We start from the raw sequence: 24296 nt of genomic DNA, 5'->3' as shown, positions 1-24296 counted from the left end.
TGGAGAACATAATAGCACTTAGGTTATAATTCAGCCTGGTACATGCAGTCCATTAAACAGAGCAAACACTAGCTTTGAACCGCTTACCTTTGTTGTTTGAGTGGCATTGTGTTTTTTTTTTAACCTCACAGCTTGGTAAAGAGGGTAAGGATATGGAAAAAAATTCCCACCTAGTAATGTGGCATTAGTTAGAGATCTTCAGTGCTGAGTGCCAATTAGATTTAAGTTTCATAGCTATAAGTTTATATCTATAAAATAATTTCTCTAAACGAAACTCCCAATGGAAAATGAGTGCATTTCCAGTCTGAAACTCTCTCGTTGCTTTTGTTTGGGTGTTGATTTTAAATTAGAACTGTTTCCGTTGGGTTATCGTAGGAGACAGTGTATCATATTGCCACGACCTCATTCCACTCTCTTTCATGCACTTGTTCTCTTTCTGGGATATTTTCAGAGCCTCCTCACTCCTTGTGTTTGAGCATTTGGAGAAAATGAATTGTAGGGAGGCGGTACTTTTCTTAGGTGGTCACAACTGTGCTGGAAGGAGCCGAGGTGGAGATGAGCTTGGCCTTCCAGTCAGGCGAACAGGGATGGAAGAACAGGGCTTTCTGAGCTTTCCGGGGCAGGCAATAGAGCCATTTCCCCAAATCACTGCTTTTCTCACTCAGGTCTCCTCCTTTGCTGAGGGTGGCCCTCTGAGGTTTGGGTAGCAGAGATGAGAGGGCTCTTGTCCTCCCACACTTAGCCCCGTTGCCTGGTTTTTGTAGCACTTCTCCCTATAGTCCCATCCTGCCTGGGAATACCTTTTTCACTGTTAAACCTGGTAGCCCAAGGCTTGGTACCAACCACTGGAGAGCATTTATTACTTCGTCGGCAAAAGGAAAAGAAAAGGGAGGAAACACCCACTCTGCCCACTACAAGGCTGGCCCTGTCACCTCTCGGGTTCGAAGATGTCTTTGGCTTCTACCATGCCTCCTTCTGCCACAGGCCTTCCCGTACGGTGTCCCCTCTGCCGTGAATGAACTTCTTCCTCCTCTTTGCTGACTTAGATTCTGCCCATTAAAAAAAATCACAATTTAAGCATCACTTGTTCAAAAGAGCTTTCCCTACTTCCTGACAGACTCACATCTCCCTTTCCAAAGCTCTCTGAAAGCCTTCTTCCTTGGAGGCGTTGCAGGAGGCTTTGGAGGCATGGAGTCCTTTCCCTTGAAACCAGCGTGAGCCAGGACGTCTCTTCGGAAGGCTGAAGGGCTCCTCTCGGACACTCTGCAGAGGTCTGCCCCTCAGCTCAGTGGAGCATGAGCCAGGCATCCAGTTTCAGGTTAACCTGCTGTTGACTGACTGTGTGACCACGAGCAGGTCACCTCCTCTGGATCTTATCTTCCTGATCTCTTATATTAGGGAAAGCCGAGGCCTGTTCAGCACTAAAAATGTGTGAGACATTTTAAAAGAGCAGCTATTCATGGAATACTACCAGTTTTAATAATTCCAATAAACATTTGATAACTATTTTAAGAAGATAAAAAGCAGTTAGGAGAGAAACAACTTGTTCTTTTGAGAGCCTGATTTCGTAGGTCAACAGTGAGCTACTTAGTGTAAAATGTCTGCTACTTGAGGTTCTGTTAGTGGTATTAGTTGACCTCCTAAGTTTCATTCAGAAATAAAAAATGTAATGGTATTTTTTCAGTATATTTGTAGTATTTTATTAAGCACAGAGCTGCTCCGACCAGGGATTCAGATTTTAAAACAGGCAGGAATTTGTTTAGGTGCCCATTTCAGTTAGAGGCAGAAGAACACTTAGTCTCGGTTATTTGTTTCAGGATTTACACATGCTTATACACACGTGAGCTTGTATGTGTGTATGTAAGTTCTGTGTCATGAGATAATATATTTCTTACTGTGAATTATACATCAGAGAATTTAAAAGTAGTTGATTTAAGATGAGTTATGTGAGTGAGCTTAATAACGTAATCTTAATTTTTCCTTTTATGATCAGAGTTAACAGGTGATGCATGGAACGCAGTAGGGAGCAATCCCACACACCAGATGAATTCAGGATTGTTAACTTTCCTTAATGGAAAACTAGAAAGGGCTTGAAAAAGAATACACCTTTGTAGATTAGCTGTTTGTTTTACTGTGAGTACTGTGATGGAGAAAATGCTCTAATTATCCTATGTAATAAAAGGCTAATATGCAAATTGACTGAACAGCAGAACAACTGATCGTTATGGCACGTTCTGACCACCAGGGTGAAGACTCTCAATACAGGAGCTGTGCCCTGGTGGTCAGTGCGCACCTACAGGGGAAGCGCTGCTCACCCAGAAGCCGGGCTCACTGCCGGCAATGCGAGGGCAGTGGCGGGAGCCTCCCTTGACTCCGCAGCAGTGCTGAGATGTCCGACAGACACTTAGGCCCGCTCTCTGTGAGGGAGTGGGCATATGCCGGCAGTTGGACATCCCCCAAGGCACCCACATTGCAAGAGGGCGCAGGCAGGGTTGAGGAACCCCCCATCGAGTGCACAAATTTTGTGCACTGAACCTCTAGTGCATTTATAAAAGACCAGAAAATTCGAATTAGTCATCTCTGGCTTTTGCTTAGCCCCTTTTATTTCTGTACTGCAAACTAGAATCATCTGTGATAAGGAAACGATTTGATTCCTCAAAAGAAAAAATAGTGTATTCTAGTGTTAAAGATAAATATACAATTTGGAGGATTATTCTTTTGAAAATTGGTAATGTAGCCATGGCAAAGGTGACAAAGTTTAGTTAATGTTGGACAGCTTTTTTTCACCATTGGAAAGCATGGTTGGTGGTCTTACTTAAAATAACCTGGGTTCGCCCAAGCAGCTGGGTGGCCCAGCTGGGTTTGAATATGCCCTTAGTTGTGGTAAGAGGATGTGGTGTTTTTCTTCAGAAAAAAAGGAAGGGTTCTCTTTATGTTTAAAAAAAAGAAAGAAAGAAATTATTAAACTTTAGGGCATGGCCAGTCTGATCTTTCAAGAAACAAGTTATAATGTGATTTTTAATACTTAGTGACAAACACAATTCGGTAACATTACAAAAAGGTGCCATTGAAAAAGAATCTGTTACTTGTCTGTCTTGAAATATTTCTCCAGGCAGTAGCAGATAATGATTTTTTCAGTAGTCACTAATGTGGTATTTAAAACACAAAATAAGCTAATTTTTTTTGGCCAATGTGCTGATACAAAGCCAGTTGATCTTTTTTACTATACTATCAATGGTTGGGTAAAGAGCACATGCCTCAGAGTTAGCCAGACCTGGACTTATTAACACTTTGATCTGTTTAAAGTTCCATAATTCTCTGAATTTCAGTTGTTCATCTCTAAAATTGAAAATGTTGCCTACTTTATAAGCATTTTATGAGGATATACATATTTATCTCAATTCCATGGCATTCAATATATGTTGTTGCTATTATTATATTTATCATAATATAAATATTATACTTTGTACTATTAATAAATAAGTAGGTCACTTGGGGCCGGCTTTCTAAACTCCCTGTACGTATTATATACATGGCATGTAGTGGCCAAAGATATCAATTCATGACTTTTCGCAAATTGCAATATTTGTAGTTTTCTATATAGTTTCATTCTGATGCTTTTCTTTTCGTGAAAAAAGCAATAAGAATTCAAGTATGTTATGTATGTACTTGGAGTCACCATATACATGCTTGAGTGTCATCATTGACTAAACAGTATAATACTCATAAAATATGTGTTTGAAAGTTTTATAAACAGGAGTGTTAAGTGGAATTAAAAGTGCAATTTATTGAATTTTTTAGATTTCTAAAATATGTAATAATAAATCTACATTGTTTTCTTTTTTAACAGATGGGCTTAGGTCATGAGCAAGGATTTGGAGCCCCCTGCTTAAAATGCAAAGAAAAATGTGAAGGATTTGAACTGCACTTCTGGAGGTAATAATATTTGGAGAACTACAACCACATTAGGAATTTCTACTGTTTGGCAATGCTTTCTCAGACAGTGCACATCTCTTACAAGTTCTCTTGGTTGGTTGCTAAGTTGGAGATCTGTTACTTTCTTTTATAAGAAATAAATAAAAAAATAAAGCTAGCCTGTCTTCCTGTCAAGTTTGAGCTAATTGGGCCATACTAAGTATATTTAGAATTGTTTGATTTGTTTACTGTCCTTCACATTTCTTGTGAATCTAGAATATTGAGTGTGTCTCTTTATGGTTTGTGGTAATCTCCTAGAATTGTTTATTAATTTAATGATTAGTCTTTTATAATTATTGATAACTTTGCACATCTTTGTCTGTATATTTGCAATAAACAATAAGTTTGAATGATGAATTGGGCATTCTGGTCCAGATTGTTAGGAAATTTAAAATTGGATTTCTTCAAAATTTTCAGCTATAAATTTATTGCTGAGAAACTTTGAAGCAATTGAATTTATGAGAATAACAACTAAATGATCATTCATTGCCAGTGTCTTGATTTGAATCAAATGCCTATATATGGAGGACAAATATTAGTAGGTGAAAAATGTGAATTTTGTATAGATCTTAACTTCATGTTTTAAAAGTAATAGTGTATATCATATAAAGCTAAAATTATATTTAAAATCTGTTTTTAGGAAGAACATGAATGGTGTTCATCAATGGTTGTCAAGACCATAATGGTAGTTTCTAAATCTGTTCAAAGCTAGAATCAACACATTACTGTTAGAAGGAAAAAAATAATCAGAATACACCATTAGAATGTCAGCTGCCTGTTAGAATGACCCTCACTTGAGAACCACTTCTGAACTTCCTGTTTTCATAGGAAACTGTCTATAGTAAAAGGCTGTGTACAGCATAAGTTAAAAAAGAATGTAAAAAATAAATGATGGGATATTAGGTTCTTTTAAAGGCAAATTTATTTAGCCCTGGTCAGTGTGGCTCAGTTGGTTAGAGCATCGTCCTGTTCACTGATTGTTGAATCTATTCCTAGTCCTGACACAAACAGGAGGCAACTGATCGATACTTCTCTTTCTCTCTTCCTCTCTCTCTAAAAGAAAAAAAAAAAAAAAAAGCTACCTTTTTAAGTTTTAGGAAATAAAAAGGCTGTTGTTTTAAATAGTGAAGACAACACAAACCTCAGCCCTCCCAGAAATGATCATATTTTTTTTTATTTGTAGGGAGATAATTTTTCCAGGAAGTTTTTTAATTACTGTAAGACTTTACTACCTCATCTTTGTGCTACCTTTTCAAAGATAACTGTTAGGCCATATGTCTGACATGTTTTAGAAAAGTAAAGTCACTAGACAGACACACAATAGTTTTAGTGGATTATAATATTTCAGCCCCTTATATGCTCACCATTCTCTATTGTGCTCATAGGCTTGTGGAGAGCTACACTGCCCTCTGCTGGGCATAAAGTTCTTACTTTACAATCTTAAAATACTCTAGTTCTGCTATACAGTTGCCAAAAATTGCTAGGAGATTTTTAAAGCTCATTTCTAAACGACGACATCTTTTCTATAAGCCAGAAGGTTAGTTTAATGTAATTTTGTTTTCTTTGTATTATTTTCCTATTTCAGGTCATAATCTGATATTTTGAGGTAAAAATATATCAGCAGATTTTTGTGGCATGAAAATTACAATTTTTTCCCCCCCGAAACAGAATCACTTACTTGTCTAGGGGTAGTTTTAGACAATGTTAAGAGCCATGACAGACTAGGGCTTTCGTATGTCCCCCAGTCTAGCTTGGCCCCATCCACATGGTACTAGTTCTGTCTTCTTCCTGTCAGGAGTCCAGATATATTTTTGTGAGAATTCTTGATAATTCTCTGACTTTTTTTTTTTTTTACCACAACTGGAAGGCTTTGAGGGTAGTGCCCTTGACCTACAGATGACCCATTTTCTTCAGCAGTCTTTGAAGTAAAATACTATAGGCTGGTTATCCTGAGTGTAACAAAAATTTCAGGTCGAGTCTAGGGCCACAGAACTGCTGTGATTAAAGTGGGGATGGGTCCCAGGAACCTGCCCACTTAGCCTCCTCCATTTTTATGTTGACCTTTGACTTCTAGGACCCAGGGGTTTCATGAGGCACAATGTGAGCGTCAGAGCTAAATTATTCTCCACTTTATATCAGTCTGTCCTTCTACAGCCACAAGAGTGGTCCTTTGAAAATGGATACTATCATATACTTCCCAATACGTAAGAACCTTTGGTGCTATCCACTGAACTTGATCCTTTAGGTTAAGTCTTTGTCCTTTGATTTGAAACCTCAATGTCTGGCCTTAGCTTGCTTTTCTAGCCTTCTCTCCACTCCCCTTCCAAGCACCACACAGCTTGGATGGAGGCTGCTGCCTGACATTTCTGTGCCGTGTTGGCGGGAAAGACCATGGATCTCACCACCAGGAAACACAAAGTCCTTCCCAGTCTTCATGCTTCAGCTCAAGCACTACCTTTGACAAGCCCCCCTTGCCCCCAGTATCAGTCTGTCAGGCTTCAGTAACAAAGTACAACAGGCTGTGTGACTTCAACAACAGAAACTTATTTCCTTATAATTCTGGAGGCTAGCACTCCAAGATCAGGATGCCAGCATGGTTGGTTTTAGTGAGGAGCCTCTTCCTGGTCTGTAGATGGCCACCATCTTGCTGTGTCTTTACATGGCCTTTCCTTCTCAGGGTGTGAACATGGAAAGATCTCTCTCTCTCTCCTCCCCTCCCTCCCCCCCTCCCCATCTCTCTCTTTCTCTTGTTATAAGGCCACCATCCTATTAGGTTAAAGCCCCACTCTTATGGCCTCATATAACTTTATCTCCTGAAAGCTCTTTCTCCAAATATATTCACTTTGGGGCTTAGGGCTTCAACATAAGATTTTTTGGTGGGAGGCACAGGTTAAAACAATACCTATTAATTGATTCATTTATGCATTAGATCAGAAGTCTGACAGGCTTATCTGGATTCTCTGCTTAGGGCCTCAAAAGGGTGAAATCTTGGCCAGCTTGGGCTCTTATTTGCAGGCTCTGGGGAAACAACCTGCTTCCAGACTCATTTCTGATGTTGATAAGATTCATTTCCTTGAAGTCATAGGCCACATCCCTGTTTTATTGCTGGCTGTCAGCCAGGGGCTGCTCTCAGTTTCCAGAAGCTGCTCCTATTCACACAGAGCCACCTCCATCTTCAAAGCCAACAACAGTGCTTAGAATCCTTTCTGCACCTCATATCTCTCCTCCTTCCTCTTCCGTTCTCAGCCAGAGAAAACTCATCGCTTGTTAAGGGTTCATGTGATTAGATTAGGAAAATTTGGATAATTTCCCTTCTGCCATGTAAAGTTACATGATTGTGAAAGTAATACCTTGGAGTAAAGGTGCTAGGAACCATTTTAAAATTCTGCTTATCACAACATTTTATGTACCTGGCTGTACCTTTGGGATAAGTGATAGTTTTCCCATCCTATCTAATAAAGAAGGAATATGCTAATTGACCCTCATGCCATCACAAAGATGGCAGCACCCACAGCCAGTAAGGGAATATGCTAATTGATTGCCCCACCCTCAAATATGGTGGCACACAGCCAGGCTGGGCCCACCCCTGCCATGCGCCTGCCTCCAGAGTCCCCCAATCCCCTCAGGCCCCCAGCTGCCCAGGGCTGGCCCAAGGTGCAGACAAGCCTCGAATGGCCGCCTGAGGCTCAGGTAACCAGGGCCAGCCGAGACTTGTGTTTCCGACAGTGGCAGCAGCAGAGTTCTGAAGGGGCATCGCCTTACCCTGATCTCCGGGTCGCCTCTCATCCCTGAGGGTTCCTGGATTGTGAGTGGGGGCAGGCCAGGCTGAGGGATCCCCCCCTCCAGTGCATGAATTTTCATGCACTGGGCCTCTAGTTTTATATATGAGAAATCATAGACTTATGAAAGTCAAATAACCTACCAATGACATGGTTTAAAGATGGCAGGAGTTTGGATCCAAAGCTTGTCAAAACCTTCCTTATCACCACCACCTTTCTACATGGCAGAGCGGAAACTGGAGCGCAGGCTTACACTGGCGTGACCAGTGAACATCAAACAGCACCAGGCTGTCTTCTGTAAAGTGTGGTATTTTTGTGATACAGACATCTGAGTGAACAATGGGGTCCTTTAACTATGAGCGCTCCCCTTCGCCAGTCTTCTTCAGTGCGCCAATGAGTACAAGACTGGAGGAGCATAAAAGATTAAGGATGCCTGATACTTACTGAGTAATATTTAATTATTACTCTTTCAAGTAATATTTAGAGATAACAAATATTTATGAAATGTAAGACATAAACCCAAGATTTTAAGAAGTATATAGCCAATTATTTCATATTGAAAGTATAGCAATATCATGGGAGCCACAGATCAGTTGAGGGACGGTCTGATTGGTGTAGAGCTGGCTGAGACTAAAATTTTCCCACAATAAATGGACTCGTGCCTGTGCTGAATCCTGTAACAGAGGCCCACACTTAAGCCCATATTTGGGTAGCCTGTTATAAAAGGACATCTTCCAGCCCTTTTAAAGTTAGGCTTGGTAGCAGTGCCTTGGCCATGCCTCTAAATCACTGTGAATGCTGGCAACTTGCTAGAGCACTCCGGTTGCTACTACTTACTTTGGGAAAATAATTTTTACAAATAGGGACATAAAAATATTTCTCTTTTCAGAGGATGAGGGATAGTTTGAATGCCTTCAACTTGAAACTGGAAATCTATGTGTGTGTGTTTGAGGCAATGCTTTTGGTAAATTGTGGTACTAAGATTTATTAAAAGAACTCTGAAGTTGTAATGTAAAATTGTGAGTATGAAGTTTTGATTTGTCATACATATTAAATATTTGCATGTGTATTTGTTAATGCACTAAACTTTTTTTGTATAATGAGCTTCTTTGTACAAATAATCCTCCTCTCTCAACACCTTAGTTTCCCAGTCTACCACTCTTCCTTTGCATTTTTTAAGTCATAAAAAATGGCTGTTTTAAACTAAATTCTGTCTCTCCTCACCCCCTTTTCCGTCCCGTATAATTACCATCCCATGGAGAGTTTGGGGAGAATTACTCTACAGGACAGTTTAGAAGATGTAGAGATTTGGCAGTTGCACTTGAGTATGGGAATTTATATGCTCCTGAAATAATTGCTAGCAATTAGTATAACTGGAATATAATAAGCACAAAATATTCTAAATGTACATATTTCATCAAAACTTATTTAGGACTCATTTGAGGAAAGATATTATACTAACTTACAAACATGGCCCCTACCACATAGATACTGTGCTAACCCATGTCCTGTATTTGTTTTCATTTTGTATAAAACCATTTTTTAAAAGACCTTCATTTTCTTAAGAAGGATGGAATCCGGGTTACAGACTGAAATTAAATGAGATAAATGTTCCACTCATTCTTATGCCTTCTTTTGGATACCAAAATACCTGTATCCTTTTCTTCCCCAATTCCTCAGTAAGGTTTTCCTTTTAAAACTAGAGACTCAGTGCACGAAATTCATGCACTTGGGGGGGGGGGGGGAGTACCTCAGCCTGGCCTGTGCCCTCTCGCAGTCCAGAGTCCCTCAGGGGATGTCCTACTGACAGCTTACATCCACTCCCCTAAGCCGGCAGTCGGACATCCTTAGCACTGCCATGGCGGCAGGAGAGGCTCCCACCACCTCCACGCTTGCCAGCCTTGAGCCCAGCTCTCTGTGGGAGTGCACTGACCATCAGGGGACAGCTCCTGTGTTGAGGATCTGCTCCCTGGTGGTCAGTGTGCGTCATAGCGACTGCTGTTTGGCTGATTTGCATATTAGCCTTTTATTATATAGGAAGTTTTTCAGATATCTTCCAAATGACTTTAAAAGTTCTTAAAACATATTTCTAAAAAATAAAATTTACTAATTTAAATATGGGAGGTTAAAATACAAAGCACTGCTACAAAGTATTTAAAACAATTTTTAAAAGCTAGTTTAGTAAAGAGCACAGGTTTCCACAATGAATAGCTCTTAGGCCCTGGCCCACATTTTATAGGTTTCCTTTTGCATGATGTTCTGTAGCTATTCTTTTTATTGCATAAATGAAACTCAGTGTGTTTGGAAGGTATGTAGTCATTCCACCTGTTTCAATGACGACAACTCCAGCTGAAAGAGCTATTCCATCTTCTTAAGTCACATTCCTGCCAAGTGCTCTGTTAGTGCAGGTCACCTCGCACCTATTGGAGCAAGGATGCAGATGAGCCTTGTTATATATTTGTGACATTAAAAATTCTAATTAATCAATGATAGGTTTTTTTCCCCACTCAGAAAACTGATAATTGAGCACATTATGACTTTTTTAGCTACTTCTTTTCCCTCATTCTTGCTGCTATTGGTATACTGTTTTAACCTGATTTTTACTTGCTTAATAAAGGTATATTGGGTGGGTTAAGGGGCCAGTAGAGAAAACAGAATTTTTTTCAAAATGTGAATCTTCCGGTAATAGTCAAGACAGAAAGTCAGAAAAAGTATATAGGTGGCTCTGATATCATTGGTTAATATGCCTTTATATATATAGAACACTTTCATAGTAAATATAATTTATTTATCTATGTTATAGTTCATGCTTTAGAAGTCAGGAGGCTTTATTTCACTTACTCTTGTACTATTTTTAGTTTCTAAAAATCTAACTCCCCTTGTTTTGTGATGCACATGTTATATAGCTCTAGAAGCCTAGTATTTGTCACATAACCTTGTGACCTTATTACTTTAGTCAATCACTTGCTAATTATTAGGATGTATGCCATAATTCACAGCCATATATATGGAACTCTCTATCTATATTCAGAACTAAATTCCCACCCTCCTCCTTCCCCTCAGAAAGGTGTGATTTTACACTTGATCAAAAAGCAATCTGACAGTTTTATGCTTAATTATAGTGTTTTTGTTAACCAAAGAACAAGAATGAAGACAACATCCTGTAGTAGAATAGTATGTTCCTTTCCACTAGATGGGAGTATGAGATAACCAGATGTAAGAGTCTTTAATCAGAATATGCAAACTCCAGCAGATTCTTGCCAAATAAACATTCCTGACTAGTGTGTGTTCAGGGAGAGTGACTTGCCACCCCCCTTTATGCTTCCCCATTGCTGTCTCTGTCTTCCTCTGCCTCTGTTTCACTTTCTGGACCTGTACAGGTCAGATCTAATATCTTCAGTTTATAAAACTCACCTCAAGGAAACTCAGAACATAAAAATCTGTAATTATTTAATGCTTTATTTGGCAAAAACAAAATCATTTGAGAGCTTTTGTTGGTTTCTTCCAATTTTCTGATGTAGAGAAGTCCAATTATTTATATTAACTTTAAATCTAAAAACTTATTAAATTCTTTAAAAAAATTTTTTCTTTATTGATTAAGGATTATATATGTGTCCTTATCCCCTTATTGTCCCCCTTCCCCCCCCCCCCCCCCCCCCCCCGCACCATACCCTCACCTCCCTGGTGTCTGTGTCCATTGGTTAGGCCTATATGCATGCATACAAGTCCTTTGGTTGATCTCTCCCTTTTACTCCCACCCTCCCGTACCTTCCCTCTGAGGTTTGATGGTCTGATCAGTGCTTCTCTGTCTCTGAATCCATTTTTGTTCATCGGTTTATGTTGTTTATTTTTAAATTCTTATTGATGCTAATGCATTGCATTTTATATGATTAGTCACAGCATTTGTGAATAACAATAGTTTCTTTCTTTTTGATAACTCCTTATAATTTCCATTTCTTCAATTGTTCTTGTTCACTCTGATTAATACCCACAGGGCAATATAAATGAAGTAGTGATAGCAGGGTTGTTTTCTTGCTTCAGGTCCTAAAATGAATGCACTAAGTATGATGTATGCTGAGGTTTTTTTGCGGGGTTGTTTTTCCCTGAAACACTTTCTAAAATTATTTCCAGTTCTCTACAATAACTAAAATTAATAAAGTATAATCAGAAAAGATGTTGGAATATGTTATTGAAGGCTTTTTCTGCTTTTAAAGAGAAGAAAACATTTACTTTATTAGTTTCTGCTATTACCTTTATTTCCCTTCCTTCTGTTTTAGGCTTACTCTGCATTTTTCTAACTTCTTGAATGGAACGCTTAGCTTATTAATCTTTTTTCTTTCTAATTTAAGCATTTAAGCTATTTATTTCCCCCTGAGTGTCCCTTTAGATGTGTCCTACAAGTTTCAAGAAGTAAGTTTTGTTTCCTTTTTTTCTGAAAATATTTTTGTTTTAATTTCTATTGTGATTGTTTCAACACTAAGGTTTTTGGTGGGTTTTGTTTTTTATTTTTATTTTATTTATTTTTAAAAAATATATATTTTATTGATTTTTTACAGAGAGGAAGGAAGAGAGATAGAGAGCCAGAAACGTCGATGAGAGAGAAACATCGACCAGCCGCCTCCTGCACATACTGGGGATGTGCCCGCAGCCAATGTATTATACATGCCCTTGACCAGAATCGAACCCAGGACCCTTCAGTCCGCAGACCGACGCTCTACCGCTGAGCCAAACCGGTTTCGACTGTTTTTTATTTTTTGTAAGAAGTATTTTCTAGTTGTTTTTTGTGGTTGATTTTTAACATAACTGCATCCTGTTCGGATACTGTGGCTGATGATCAGTCCTTGGCGTTTCTTGTGACTTGCTCTATATTCAGCTTTTCCTAGTATTTCAAATGCCTGGAAAAAGAACGTATGTTCTCCAGTCACTGTTTATGCTATTTTTTAAAAAATATATTTTATTTATTTTTTACAGAGAGGAAGGGAGAGATAGAGAGCTAGAAACATCGATGAGAGAAATCATCGACCAGCTGCCTCTTGCACACCCCCCATCGGCGACGTGCCCACAACCAATGTACATGCCCTTGACCGGAATCGAACCTGGGACCTTTCAGTCCGCAGACCAACGCTCTACCACTGAGCCAAACCGGCTTCGGCTGTTTATGCTATTTTTTATGTGTCTTCTAGATAAAGCTTATTAATTGTCTGACTAAAATCTTTATTTCCAATTTTGTTAGTTTCTCTATAATGATGGGTTTGTCCATTTGTTTCTTATAGTTCTTTATTGTTGAATATATTTTGTAGGTAGGTTATTAGGTTGTTATTAAGTTCAGAAGGTTACACCATAGAGGTGTTTTTAAACTTTTGTCACTGTGTAGTGATTTAACAGTCATTAAAGGAAAAAACAGCCCAGGCTGGTGTCCCTCGGTTGGTTGGGCACTGTCCCATGCACGGAAAGTTGCCAGTTTGATTCTGGGTCACGGCAGGTGCCTGGGTGTGGGCTCCACATGCTGTAGGGGGCATGCTGCAGACAATCAATTGATGTTTCTCTCTCAACGCTCATGTCAGTCTCTTTCTCCTTTCCTATTGCTCTAAGTGAATTTTAAAAATCTTAAAAAGGAAAAAGCATTAAAGCCCAATTTGTATGATATTAGTAGAGGTATCGAACTTAATTTTGCTGGTATTTGTCTGTACTATCTTTTTGGATCTTTATATTTTCATCCTTTCTCTGTCCTTAACTTTTAACTATCTTTTACAATAGCATATAGTTGGGTTTTGTTGCATTATCCAATGAAAGCCATTGGCTTTTCATTGTAGAATTGAGTCTATTTATTGTGACTTTTGATATATTTGGATTATATCAACCATTTTAATTATTGCTTCCTACATGTCCTAATCTCCTGTTTCTTTTTTCTTGTTGCCTTCTGTTTGACTAATTGCATTTTATATTTTCACTAGGGGCTCAGTGCACGAATTTGTGCACCTTGAAAGGAACTGTGGGCTGTGGTGGACACAGGTGTGGGTCTCTGCCCGGCTCCTCCTACCATGGCCCCATGGACTCCTGTCTGCCAGCGGCCCTGCTCACACCCGCTGATGGGGCAGAGTGATTGGGGCTGGCTACAGCAGTGGATGCAAGTGGTGGCTGTTACCCCGATCTCCTCGCAGGAGCAGGGGAAGGAGGAGAAGCCCTCAGGATGATTGGGGCCCGGGAGCCGCTGCTCGCACCCGCTGATGGTGCCAAGTGATCAGGACCAGCACCAGGCACCAGGCACCAGCAGTGGGTACAAGTGGGGTTGGCACCAGCAGTGAGCACTGGGTGGGACTGCGGCATGCAGGAGCAAAGAATTTTCAGTAACTACCAGAGGTTTGCCCTGATGATAGCAACCAGTGCCCCACCTTGGTCTGGCGCTCCCATTCACCTGCTCCACCATCCTGCCAGTCGAAGCCCGCCATGTTCCGCACTCTGCGCCTGCTGTGGTGCCTGCCATGTTCTGCGCGTGCCCCCTGGTAGTGAGAGCACGTCGTAACGCTGTTGTTCAGTTGTTCCGCCCTTTGGTCTGTTTGCATATTTTTAACATGCATACTTAACATCTAATGTTAATTTTATCTTTAACCCTTTGCACTCCGCTGTCCCCTCTCAGGGGACATCGGAATTCTAGCATATCACTCGGATGTCCCCTCTCAGGGGACATTGCAGTTTATTAGTGATTACGGGGAATTGAATTTCCGCCGCAAAATAGCGTCGAGTAGCTGGTAGCCAATGTCCAGAATGGTTCAGAGTGCAAAGGGTTAATATTTTCCTGACAATGTAAGGATATTAGAATGTTTCTTAAAACTCTCATATGCCCCCTGATTTACCTGCTATTATTGCCTTGGATTTTGGTTTGTTTGTAACACCACAGTCTCTCTATTTCCAGTTTCCTCTGTCACATTTTCCAGATCTGCTCTTCTGCCAGAATCTTTCCTGAGTCTTCACCTTTTCCTCCACGTCTCCCCCGGATTCAACTCATGATGCATATTCATCATTCCCTGGCTTCTGAGTTTATATATTTTAACAGGCCACAGTTTTAACACTAGATCTATATATCCTACAATGTACTTGAGATCTTTTCCGTTCTCATAGACATTTCAAAATTAATAGTAATTCAGTTGTGGAGTCCTCTCATCAACCTTTTCTCCCCATACCTCCGATCTATTTGTAATAAATTATATTTGTTCTACCTACTTACTCATTCCAGAAACCTGTATTCATTTCATGACTTCATCCTTTTTGATAAGCGGGCCTTCCCTTCACCATGAATACATCCAAATCAGCCACAGTGTGTGGTCAGGTTTACATTCAAGGAGATCTTAAACTTGTTCTTTGATTTGTTCTTTAAAATCATTGATGTGCTAATTGGTCTGCCTACTTTCAATTATATGTATCCCTCATCTTCTCTCCACAAGGCAGGTATTATAGGTATTACAGTTTTTTAAAATGATAGATCCAAACATGTAATTCTGTTGCCTAAAAGCCTATAGTGTCTCCTGAATGCTCTTACAATGAAGGCCAGATTCTTAAAGATGTCCTACAAGGCCCTGCATAATCTCATGGCCACCTCACCGTTATGTCATAGTATCAAGTACATTGCTTGGTAATAAACAAATATAGACACTCATATATGTTGCATGAATGAATGAGTAATTATGTACTAGACCAGATTGGGGGAGCTGGCAGGGTAAGAAGAGCAGAAAGTTTCATTTATCTTTTTATATACATATTGGGGCACACGGTAGGTGATCACTAAGTGTTTGAAGAAATAAAAGAAGAGGGCAGAGAAAGGAGGAAAGAAATGGAAAATGGGAAAGGAAATTGGTCAGAAAAAATAAACCTAAATCTAGAGTTATAGTCCTTGATGAAAAAAGTTTATATCAATCTCTCTATTTCTCCTTTAAAAAAAAAAAAAAAAAAAAAACTTGAGTAATGGCTATGAAATGTGATTGTTTAAAAAAAAAAAAGAAACTTCTTGCTGTGACACTTCTGCTGGACTTATTTATGTATTAATTTATCTATCTATCTATGTATGAGAATGAAGAATACTAGGTGGCATTACTCTCAGAATGGCTCCTTGGGCATGTATTTTAAAATAAAAAACTAATTTTTTAAAGATCTTGTAAAGTGAAGGTACATTTTTATATTTCCTTATTTAAATTTATGGATAGCTACTTAGTCTCTGACAAAAAAAAGAAAGATTTTCACTTGAGTACTATAAAATGGAATATATGAAAAAGTATTTTAATGATTGTAAGTATATGCACATAATTATAATTGATTTTGTAGAATGAGTCATTGCCTACTTTTCTCCAAAATCATAGAAAAATCTGTCGTAACTGCAAGTGTGGCGAAGAAGAGCATGATGTCCTATTGAGCAATGAAGAGGACCGAAAAGTGGGGAAACTTTTTGAAGATACCAAGTATACCACCCTGATTGCAAAGCTGAAATCAGATGGAATTCCCATGTACAAACGCAATGTTATGATTCTGACCAATCCAGTTGCTGCCAAGAAGAATGTCTCCATCAATACAGTCACCTATGAATGGGCACCTCCTGTTCAGAATCAGGCATTGGTAAGTAAGCGGAAGGTGGGGGGAGTGTTTGAGAGTCTCTAATTAAGCTTCCCCAACTACTTATTTAGGGCAGTTCCTTCGGGACCTAACCAACGTCAGGTCTGTTATCTCCTGGGGTCCCATTACTTTGACTTTCAACTCTTGTTGTAGTCGTTTGAAATAGGATTAGATACCTCATAGCATTTTTCTATTAAATATGTTAACCTCTGAGGGAATGGTCTGACAAAATAGTTTAGATGAAAAAACAGATACTTTTCAAATTTAGTGACTCTTCTAGCTTGCTCTTGAGAATATTTCTCTTATGGTGGTAAACAATATCTTAGGAATAAAATTTCTGTCATTATTTTTAGAACTCCAAACATATTCAACACTATATTTTACTATGTAAGGCAAAAAAAAAATTATTTTGTATAATGCTCCAGTTCTAACCAGATGAGCCACATAGAAGAAGTCTTCTAAAAACATGAGTTAAATTATTAGAGTGAATCTTATAATGATATTTTTTATAATGAAAATGCTGCTTTTCATAGACCATTTTATAGATGCTGCCTAAAAATCTGTGTTCTCTTACAATTGTACATTTGTATGTTTTGTACAAGTAAACATTAGTAACCCAAATATTTTTATAAATTGAAGAAAAATATTAATTTTTTTAAAAAATATATTTTTTTATGATTTCAGAAAGGAAGAGAGAGTTAGAAAGAGATATTCACATCAATGATGAGAGAGAATCATTGATTGGCTGCCTCCTGCACTGCCCCCCACTGGGGATTGAGCCTGCAACCTGAGCATGTGCCCTTCACCAGAATCGAACCTGGGACCCTTCCACAGGCAGATGCTCTATCCACTGAGCCAAACCAGCTAGGGCAAAAATTTAATTTTTTTGAAGAAAGATGTGTTAATTTTTATTGAATTAAATCTATTCAGTATATCACTTTTCAATATGCTAATACCTCAGGATATTTACATGATGAAGATAATTTGTTGGTAATAGAGAAAAACCAACTTCTTCGTTAAGTAACTTGCTTCTGGTGAGCCTATAAAGTAATATTGCCGCCCTACTGGCCAAGGTATCTCCTAGTTAACACTGGTCTCCCTGTGCTCAGGCCAGGCAGTACATGCAGATGCTGCCCAAGGAGAAGCAGCCAGTGGCGGGCTCGGAGGGGGCGCAGTACCGGAAGAAGCAGCTGGCGAAGCAGCTCCCTGCGCACGACCAGGACCCTTCCAAGTGCCATGAGTTGTCTCCCAAAGAGGTGAAGGAGATGGAGCAGTTTGTGAAGAAATACAAGAGCGAGGCTCTGGGAGTGGGCGATGTCAAACTTCCCCGTGAAATGGGTGCTCAGGACTCCAACAGAATGTACATCCCCGGCGGAGGCAGAAGCACCGTGGCATCGGTGGGCACCATAGAGGACAAGGCGGCAGAACACAGGACGCAGTATGTGAGTACAGCGGTCACGTCATTGGTCCAGTTGGTGTATTTTGCAGGTTCTTTCCTTTTCTTTGAATCTTTTTGGAGACCACTCCTCTGTTTCCAAAAGGGAGTAGGTGAGGGAAATAAATTGAATTAAAATTTAGTTTATGCTGATTTTAAAGAATCATGTTTGAAACCTGTGTCTAGACCAGTGGTTCCCAACCTTTTTGTGCCATGCCCCACCTAAGCATCTCTAAAATCCTGGTGCCCCCTCAACCCTCGGGACATGTAATTCTTACTATTCAGAAAGTGAACTGTTCATGTGGAGGAAACCTAAAAGGCCATTAACCTGGTCTAAACAAGCTTCAAAGAGCATGGCATCCATGAAAGAGAAAAATAAAAGAATGAAAGAACAGTTGAAATACTGAGGAAGAAAGCAGTAAGAAATTGTTAAAAAATATAATAATGTGATGTGAAAAAAATAGCAAATAAAGTTTCAAAACATATAATAGAGAACTGAAATGCATAAATATCTCACAGTATAGATTTATGTACTTTATATGAGGTCCCTAGAACCCTAAAAAAATGCAAAAAAAAAAAAAATCACTGTTATTATAATATCTCATTCTCAAATTGCTCCTCTTAAAAATCAAATTGACCCCCTGTTGGGCGGGTGCCCCACATTGGGAACCACTGATCTAGAACCAAGTTTTCCTACTACTTGTTGCCAAGAATAATTGCGAGTTTTAGGTAAACACAGTAGTGATCATTGGTATCAAGCTGGAATACAGCATATTAATCTAGAATCTATTTCTAAACATAATTTTGGTGTTAATTATTTATCTATTCTCATAAATAAGAGTAGTATATAATTAGATTAATTAAGTTTTGCTTGCTACATTGCACCTAAAATTGAAACTTAAATTTATGAGGACATATATTCAATCAGTTTTTAAAATCTCTCCTAAAGAGGAAAATTGAAGTCTTTTTTTTTTTTTTTTGGCTTGAAGAAAATTGTGATATAGATGTACAAAAAAATTTTTTTTATTTATTTAAATTATTTGTTGTTGAAAGTATTACATATGTCTTCTTTTTCCCCCCATTGACTTCTCCCTGGCTGCTCCCACCCCCCAGCACATGCCCTCGCCCCTGTACTGTCTGGTGTCCATTAGTTATGTTCATATGCCCATTGCTTATGCATGCATACAGGTCCTTTGGTTGATCTCCCTGGCGGCCTGCACCCTTCTTCTCCCCTCCCCTGCCTTCCCGCTGAGGTTTGACGGCCTGTTCAATGTTTCTTTGTCTCGGGATCTATTTTTGTTCATCGTTTTATGTTGTTCATTATACTCCACAAATGCGTGAGATCATGTGATACTTATCCTTCTCTGACTGGCTTATTTTGCTTAGGGTAATGCTCTTTAGGTCCATCTGAGAACTAAACCTAAATATATTTCTCATAGGTTCCATTAGCACCTCAACAAATAAGACTTAGTTTTATTTAAAAAATTCTTTTTAAAAAATTCTAATAAGCTCTAAGGTAATTTTTTAAAGACCCACTCAAAATTTAGGTGAAAATGTTATTTTTTGCTCATTTCTCCCACTCCCAACAGCCCCCTGTGAGGTGGAGGGCACGGGGGGAGATGAAAGAGGGCACAGAAGGGATAAATGGTGATGGAAAAATGAAATAAATTTAGGTGAAAATTACTATTAGCCTTTTTCCATAAGTGCTTTAACTCAGGAAACAATACTCACACACAGGGTGCAGGAATTAGGTGTGAACAGCCTTGAGAAAGTCAAGGATTGTTTCACCTTATTGTCTACCTGAAGGCACCATAATTTCAGTACAAATTATTTCTCTGAAAAGTGGTGTCTCTGGATTTTTACTGAAGCTGATGATGAGAAATGCCAGTTGTATGACTATCATAGATTGTTTTGGATGGCTTCCCTTTCAGTCCTGCTACTGCTGCAAGCTGGGCATGAAGGAAGGTGACCCCGCCATCTACGCTGAGAGGGCTGGCTACGATAAGCTGTGGCACCCCGCTTGCTTTGTCTGCAGTACCTGCCGCGAACTCCTGGTCGACATGATTTATTTCTGGAAGAGTGGGAAGCTCTACTGTGGCAGACATTACTGTGACAGTGAGAAACCCCGATGTGCTGGCTGTGATGAGGTGAGTTCTCTGGGGCCACTCACATGCAGGCTCATTTTGTACCCCAGATGGTCCCCTTTCCCTCCTAAGGCTCCCCTTAGTGCAGCGGTCGCCACCCTTTCGGACCACCAGTTGCCTTAGTGAGAAAGCAACATAGGTTAGCCAGGCATCGGCTGCTTTATTGACATCCAAAGAAATGGAATGAAAAACTTTAATTTCAATCATCCTGTGTGCTGTGTTAATTGGTTGACTAAGGAAAGGAAAGGTTGTCCAGAAACGTAAAAAATTGATTTGGACTAAACTAATGACCTAAGTTCAAATTTTAGGTTATTTTCAGACAAGAAAGTAAGTTGATGTACTTGTGGATCTAAATCCCTTATTGTCTAAAGAGCCTAGCTTTGTTATTTGTGGCAAAAATGCACGATTCATCTTATTTTTACCCTCTTCCCAGCTGATATTCAGCAATGAGTACACCCAGGCAGAAAACCAGAATTGGCACCTGAAGCACTTCTGCTGCTTTGACTGTGACAGCATCCTCGCCGGGGAAATCTACGTGATGGTCTGCGACAAGCCCGTGTGCAAGCCTTGCTACGTGAAGAACCATGCCGTGGTAAGAAGCACGCCGGGGTGCCTGCTCTGTCCCTTCCTTTATGCCTTTTGTTAAGCCTCCTAGAGGTGAGAACTAGAAAGTACTACTTCCAGATACGAACCGTAATTCCTGCCTCGGGTGTTAAAATCCGGACAATGCAAAAGCAATCCGTGTGTTCACTGTGGGCCTCCTCAGGATTTCTATCTGTGCATCCTAAACGCTACTTGATGATCAAATCCCCATTTTAAAAACAGTTTCTTAATGAGAATGAGATTAATTGATTGATTCTGATCATGCAGATCAGATTCCATTTAAATTAAGATTTCTGGGGGGCTGTTCATATTCTTTAGATTTGTTTTAGTATCTGTGGTTTCTGTTCATGTTACTGGACCATCCACCAGAGCTTTGTTTTTGCTGTTTGGAGCCTGTACAGTGCTATTATTTATTTATTTATTTATTTATTTATTTAAAATATGTCTTTATTTATTTATTTTTTAGAGAGAGAGGAGGAAGGGAGAGACATAGATAGAAACATTAATGAGAGGGAATGAGCCAGGTGGCCCCGCCCCCAATCTGAATGTTGAAGACCAATGTGGCAGGACTAATGGGCGGGAGGAATCCATCAGGGCCCAGATCAGGCTGGTTTGCTGCTGCAGTGCATGTCATAGCCACTGGTCATTCTGATTGTTCCGCCTTTCTGGTCGCTGGGCTTTTATATATATAGACTAGAGGCCTGGTGCACGATGAGGGGTAGGGGGGATCCTCTCAGTCCAGCCTGCACCCTCTCCTATCCGGGACCCCTCAGGTGATGTCTGACTGCTAGACCTGATCCTTGGGACATCCTCGACTACTGGCTCCTAATCGCTCACCTGCCTGCCTGCCTGGTCGCCGCCCCTCCCTGCTGGCCTGATCGCCCTCACTGCCTCTGTGTGCTGGCCTGATCGCCCTTAACTGCCCCCTGCTGCCTGCCAGGTCACCCCCAACTGTCCCCTCCCTGCCGGCCTGGTTGTTCCTAATTGCCCCCCCCCCCCCCCCCCCGCCTGGTCACCCCTTACTGCCCCACCCTGATGACCTGGTCACCACTAACTGCCTCCCTCTCTGCTGGCCTGGTTGCCCCCAACTGCCCCACCACCTGCCTAGTTGCCCCCAACTTCCCCCTCTGCCGGCTTGGTTGCCCCCAATGGTACCCCCCGCCAGCCTGGTTGTCCCTAACTCTGCCCCCCCCCCCCCCACCCCCCGCCAGCCTAATTGCCTCTTGCTGGCCTGGTCACCCCCAAATGCTCCCCCACCTGCCAGCTTGGTCACGCCTCGTGGCCCCCCCACTGACCTGGTTACCCCACACAGCCTGCTTGTTCAGTCATTTGATCGGTCCTCACTAACCCCCCTGCTGGCCTGGGTGTAGGCAGCCATCTTGTGAGGATGTGATGATCAATTTGCATATTACCTCTTTATTATATAGGATATTTACATATTTAAAAAATATTTATATATACCTACACACACATTATATTGTCATAAAGAGGATTTTCTGTGCTCTATTTCTTTATCTCTTAACTCCCTACCATACATTCCACTTCTGACAATCACTCATCTTTTTATTGTATCCATAATTTTGCCTTTGCTAGAATATCATAGTTGGAATCATACACTATGTAGCCTTTTCAGATGAGTTTCTTTCCCTTTATAATTTGCATGTGACTTGATAGCTCATTTCCTTTTACCACTGAATAATATTTCATTGTCTGGATATACCACCATTTATCCATTCACCTAATAAAGGAAATCTTGATTGCTTCTAAGTTTTGGCAGTTATGATTTTGAGTAGACATAAGTTATTAACTTCTTTGGGTAAATACCAAAGAACACGATTATTGGATTGTGTGATAAAAGTATGTGTAGTTAAGAAACTGCCTGGTGGCCTTATTTTGCACTTCACCAGCAATGACAGAGTTCCTGCTGCTCCCCGGCCTCCCTCGAATTTGGTGTTGTAGGAAAATCATAAACCTTTCTGTAATTACTGATGTGCAGCTATAATGGAATGCCCCTGAACCAGATGCAAAGCTTTGTAACTTGCCATCAAGACTTTCTGCCTTGAATACCATGGGGATATTTTGCAAGCACCAAATCACCTGCTTGGCCTTCACCTGTTATTTCTCACGGTGCTCAGCATATAAACCCCATTAGCAGTTGTTGGCTAGAAAGATTAATTGAAAGGTCAATCGCATCTCTTCTTTTTTTGTATCATTAACTTAACAGGTGTGTCAGGGGTGCCACAATGCCATTGATCCCGAAGTGCAGCGAGTGACCTATAACAATTTCAGCTGGCATGCGTCCACAGAGTGCTTCCTGTGCTCCTGCTGCAGCAAGTGTCTCATTGGGCAGAAGTTCATGCCGGTGGAGGGGATGGTTTTCTGCTCCGTGGAGTGTAAGAAGATGATGCATTAAGAGGAGAGCATCAAGCAGTATTGAGCCACAGCTATCCAAAGTGGTCTGCATTCCTACTGTAAAATGCAATTTAGAAAAATAAATGGAACAAAAAAGAAACTGTAAAGGAAACCAGAAGATTTTAAGTATCTCTCTTTGCTGTTTTTCTCTCACCTTTTTTATCATCTCAACATTTCAAACCTACTTTGAGCATATAGTTTTAAAACGGTAAAGAATGTTATCTTTCTTTAGCTTTCTAGATGTAAAACCTTTGATTTGGAAGGTTGGGTTTATATCTTTATATCTCTGTTCTCCTTGTGCCAAACAGTAAATCTGAAATACTTACAAGGTAGTGTGCCGAATGGAGAGGTAGCATTTCTAGTTCTATATTCTTGTTTTCCTCTAGTGTAAAATGAAAAATATTAAACTTCCCCTAATGCCAAAGCTCTGCATTTATTACCTCATCATATTCACTAGCTTTGTAGTGCTACCCAGTGAGTTTTCCTGACAGAGGAAGAGATGCCGCATAGTATGGGAAGCTGCGATCATTTTAATGCCAGTGCATTCAGTTTTCTAATTTAGGCAGAGGTAGTTTCATTGCATTTCTTATTAAAAAATTTTTCTCTACCTCTTAGTATTCTCTTTGTTAAGCTGGTGACCTCCATATGTGGCCTTTAATATTTTATTGTCACATGTGGCATCCACACTTTTTACTTTAGATGATGTTCAGCTTGAACTTAAAATTCATGCCACATATTTATATATTATTTTTTCAATCCAAAGAACATATATACTTTTTATACCCAAGAAACTATAATTTGTACTGACAGCACTTACCATGATTTGAATATATTTTTGCATGGTTTTTATTTTTTTCTAATGGATACTGTCCTGTGATGCTAAGCCATATATCGAAAGTCTTCTTCACGCACATACTTCATTCCATGGGCATCCCTAATGTTTATTTTTCCTTGCATACTTATATATACTATGCACTATGAAAAATAAAATCAATGATATGTATATTATTCAAAATAAAATTTCTTTTACTTTAATAACTTGTATCTTTATTCTTCATATTCTTTTTTCAAAAATTTTATTATTAAAAATATAAATACCCCCATTTATTCCACTGCTGATCCCTCCACCCTCTCCTGCCCCCTCCCCAGACCTTCCCCTCACTATTGTTTGACCATTGGCTATACATATAAGCTTATAAGTACTTTGGTTAATCTCTTCCCATTGAAATACATCAGTTGGTTGCATGCTTTAATATATATTTGTTATGACTCCCAGTCTTGTGGGGTGGGCTTTTGTAGTAAATGTCCTGTAGGATCAGTGGTGTGTTTTCCTTGTACTACTTACCT

At 39.8% G+C, this 24296-nt stretch overlaps 1 protein-coding gene across 1 annotated transcript in view; it reads left to right on the top strand.

The window, feature by feature from the left end:
• TES (testin LIM domain protein) overlaps positions 1–24000 on the top strand; it is a 34630-nt gene extending 10630 nt beyond the window's left edge. Inside the window, exons 2-7 of the mRNA XM_084896973.1 lie at positions 3851–3936; positions 16106–16358; positions 17465–17797; positions 19722–19937; positions 20368–20526; positions 22762–24000. Coding sequence (XP_084753099.1) covers positions 3851–3936; positions 16106–16358; positions 17465–17797; positions 19722–19937; positions 20368–20526; positions 22762–22950 — 1236 coding nt within the window. The 3' untranslated portion in view covers positions 22951–24000. The remainder of the gene's footprint in view (positions 1–3850; positions 3937–16105; positions 16359–17464; positions 17798–19721; positions 19938–20367; positions 20527–22761) is intronic.
• Positions 24001–24296: the final 296 nt, after the last annotated feature.

This window comes from Pipistrellus hanaki (genome assembly GCF_964339955.1).
Source record: "Pipistrellus hanaki genome assembly, chromosome: 10".
In the NCBI taxonomy this organism is placed as follows: Eukaryota; Metazoa; Chordata; class Mammalia; order Chiroptera; family Vespertilionidae; genus Pipistrellus; species Pipistrellus hanaki.
The sequence above is the reverse complement of the archived record's forward strand: the minus strand, read 5'-3'. Positions and strand labels throughout refer to the sequence as shown.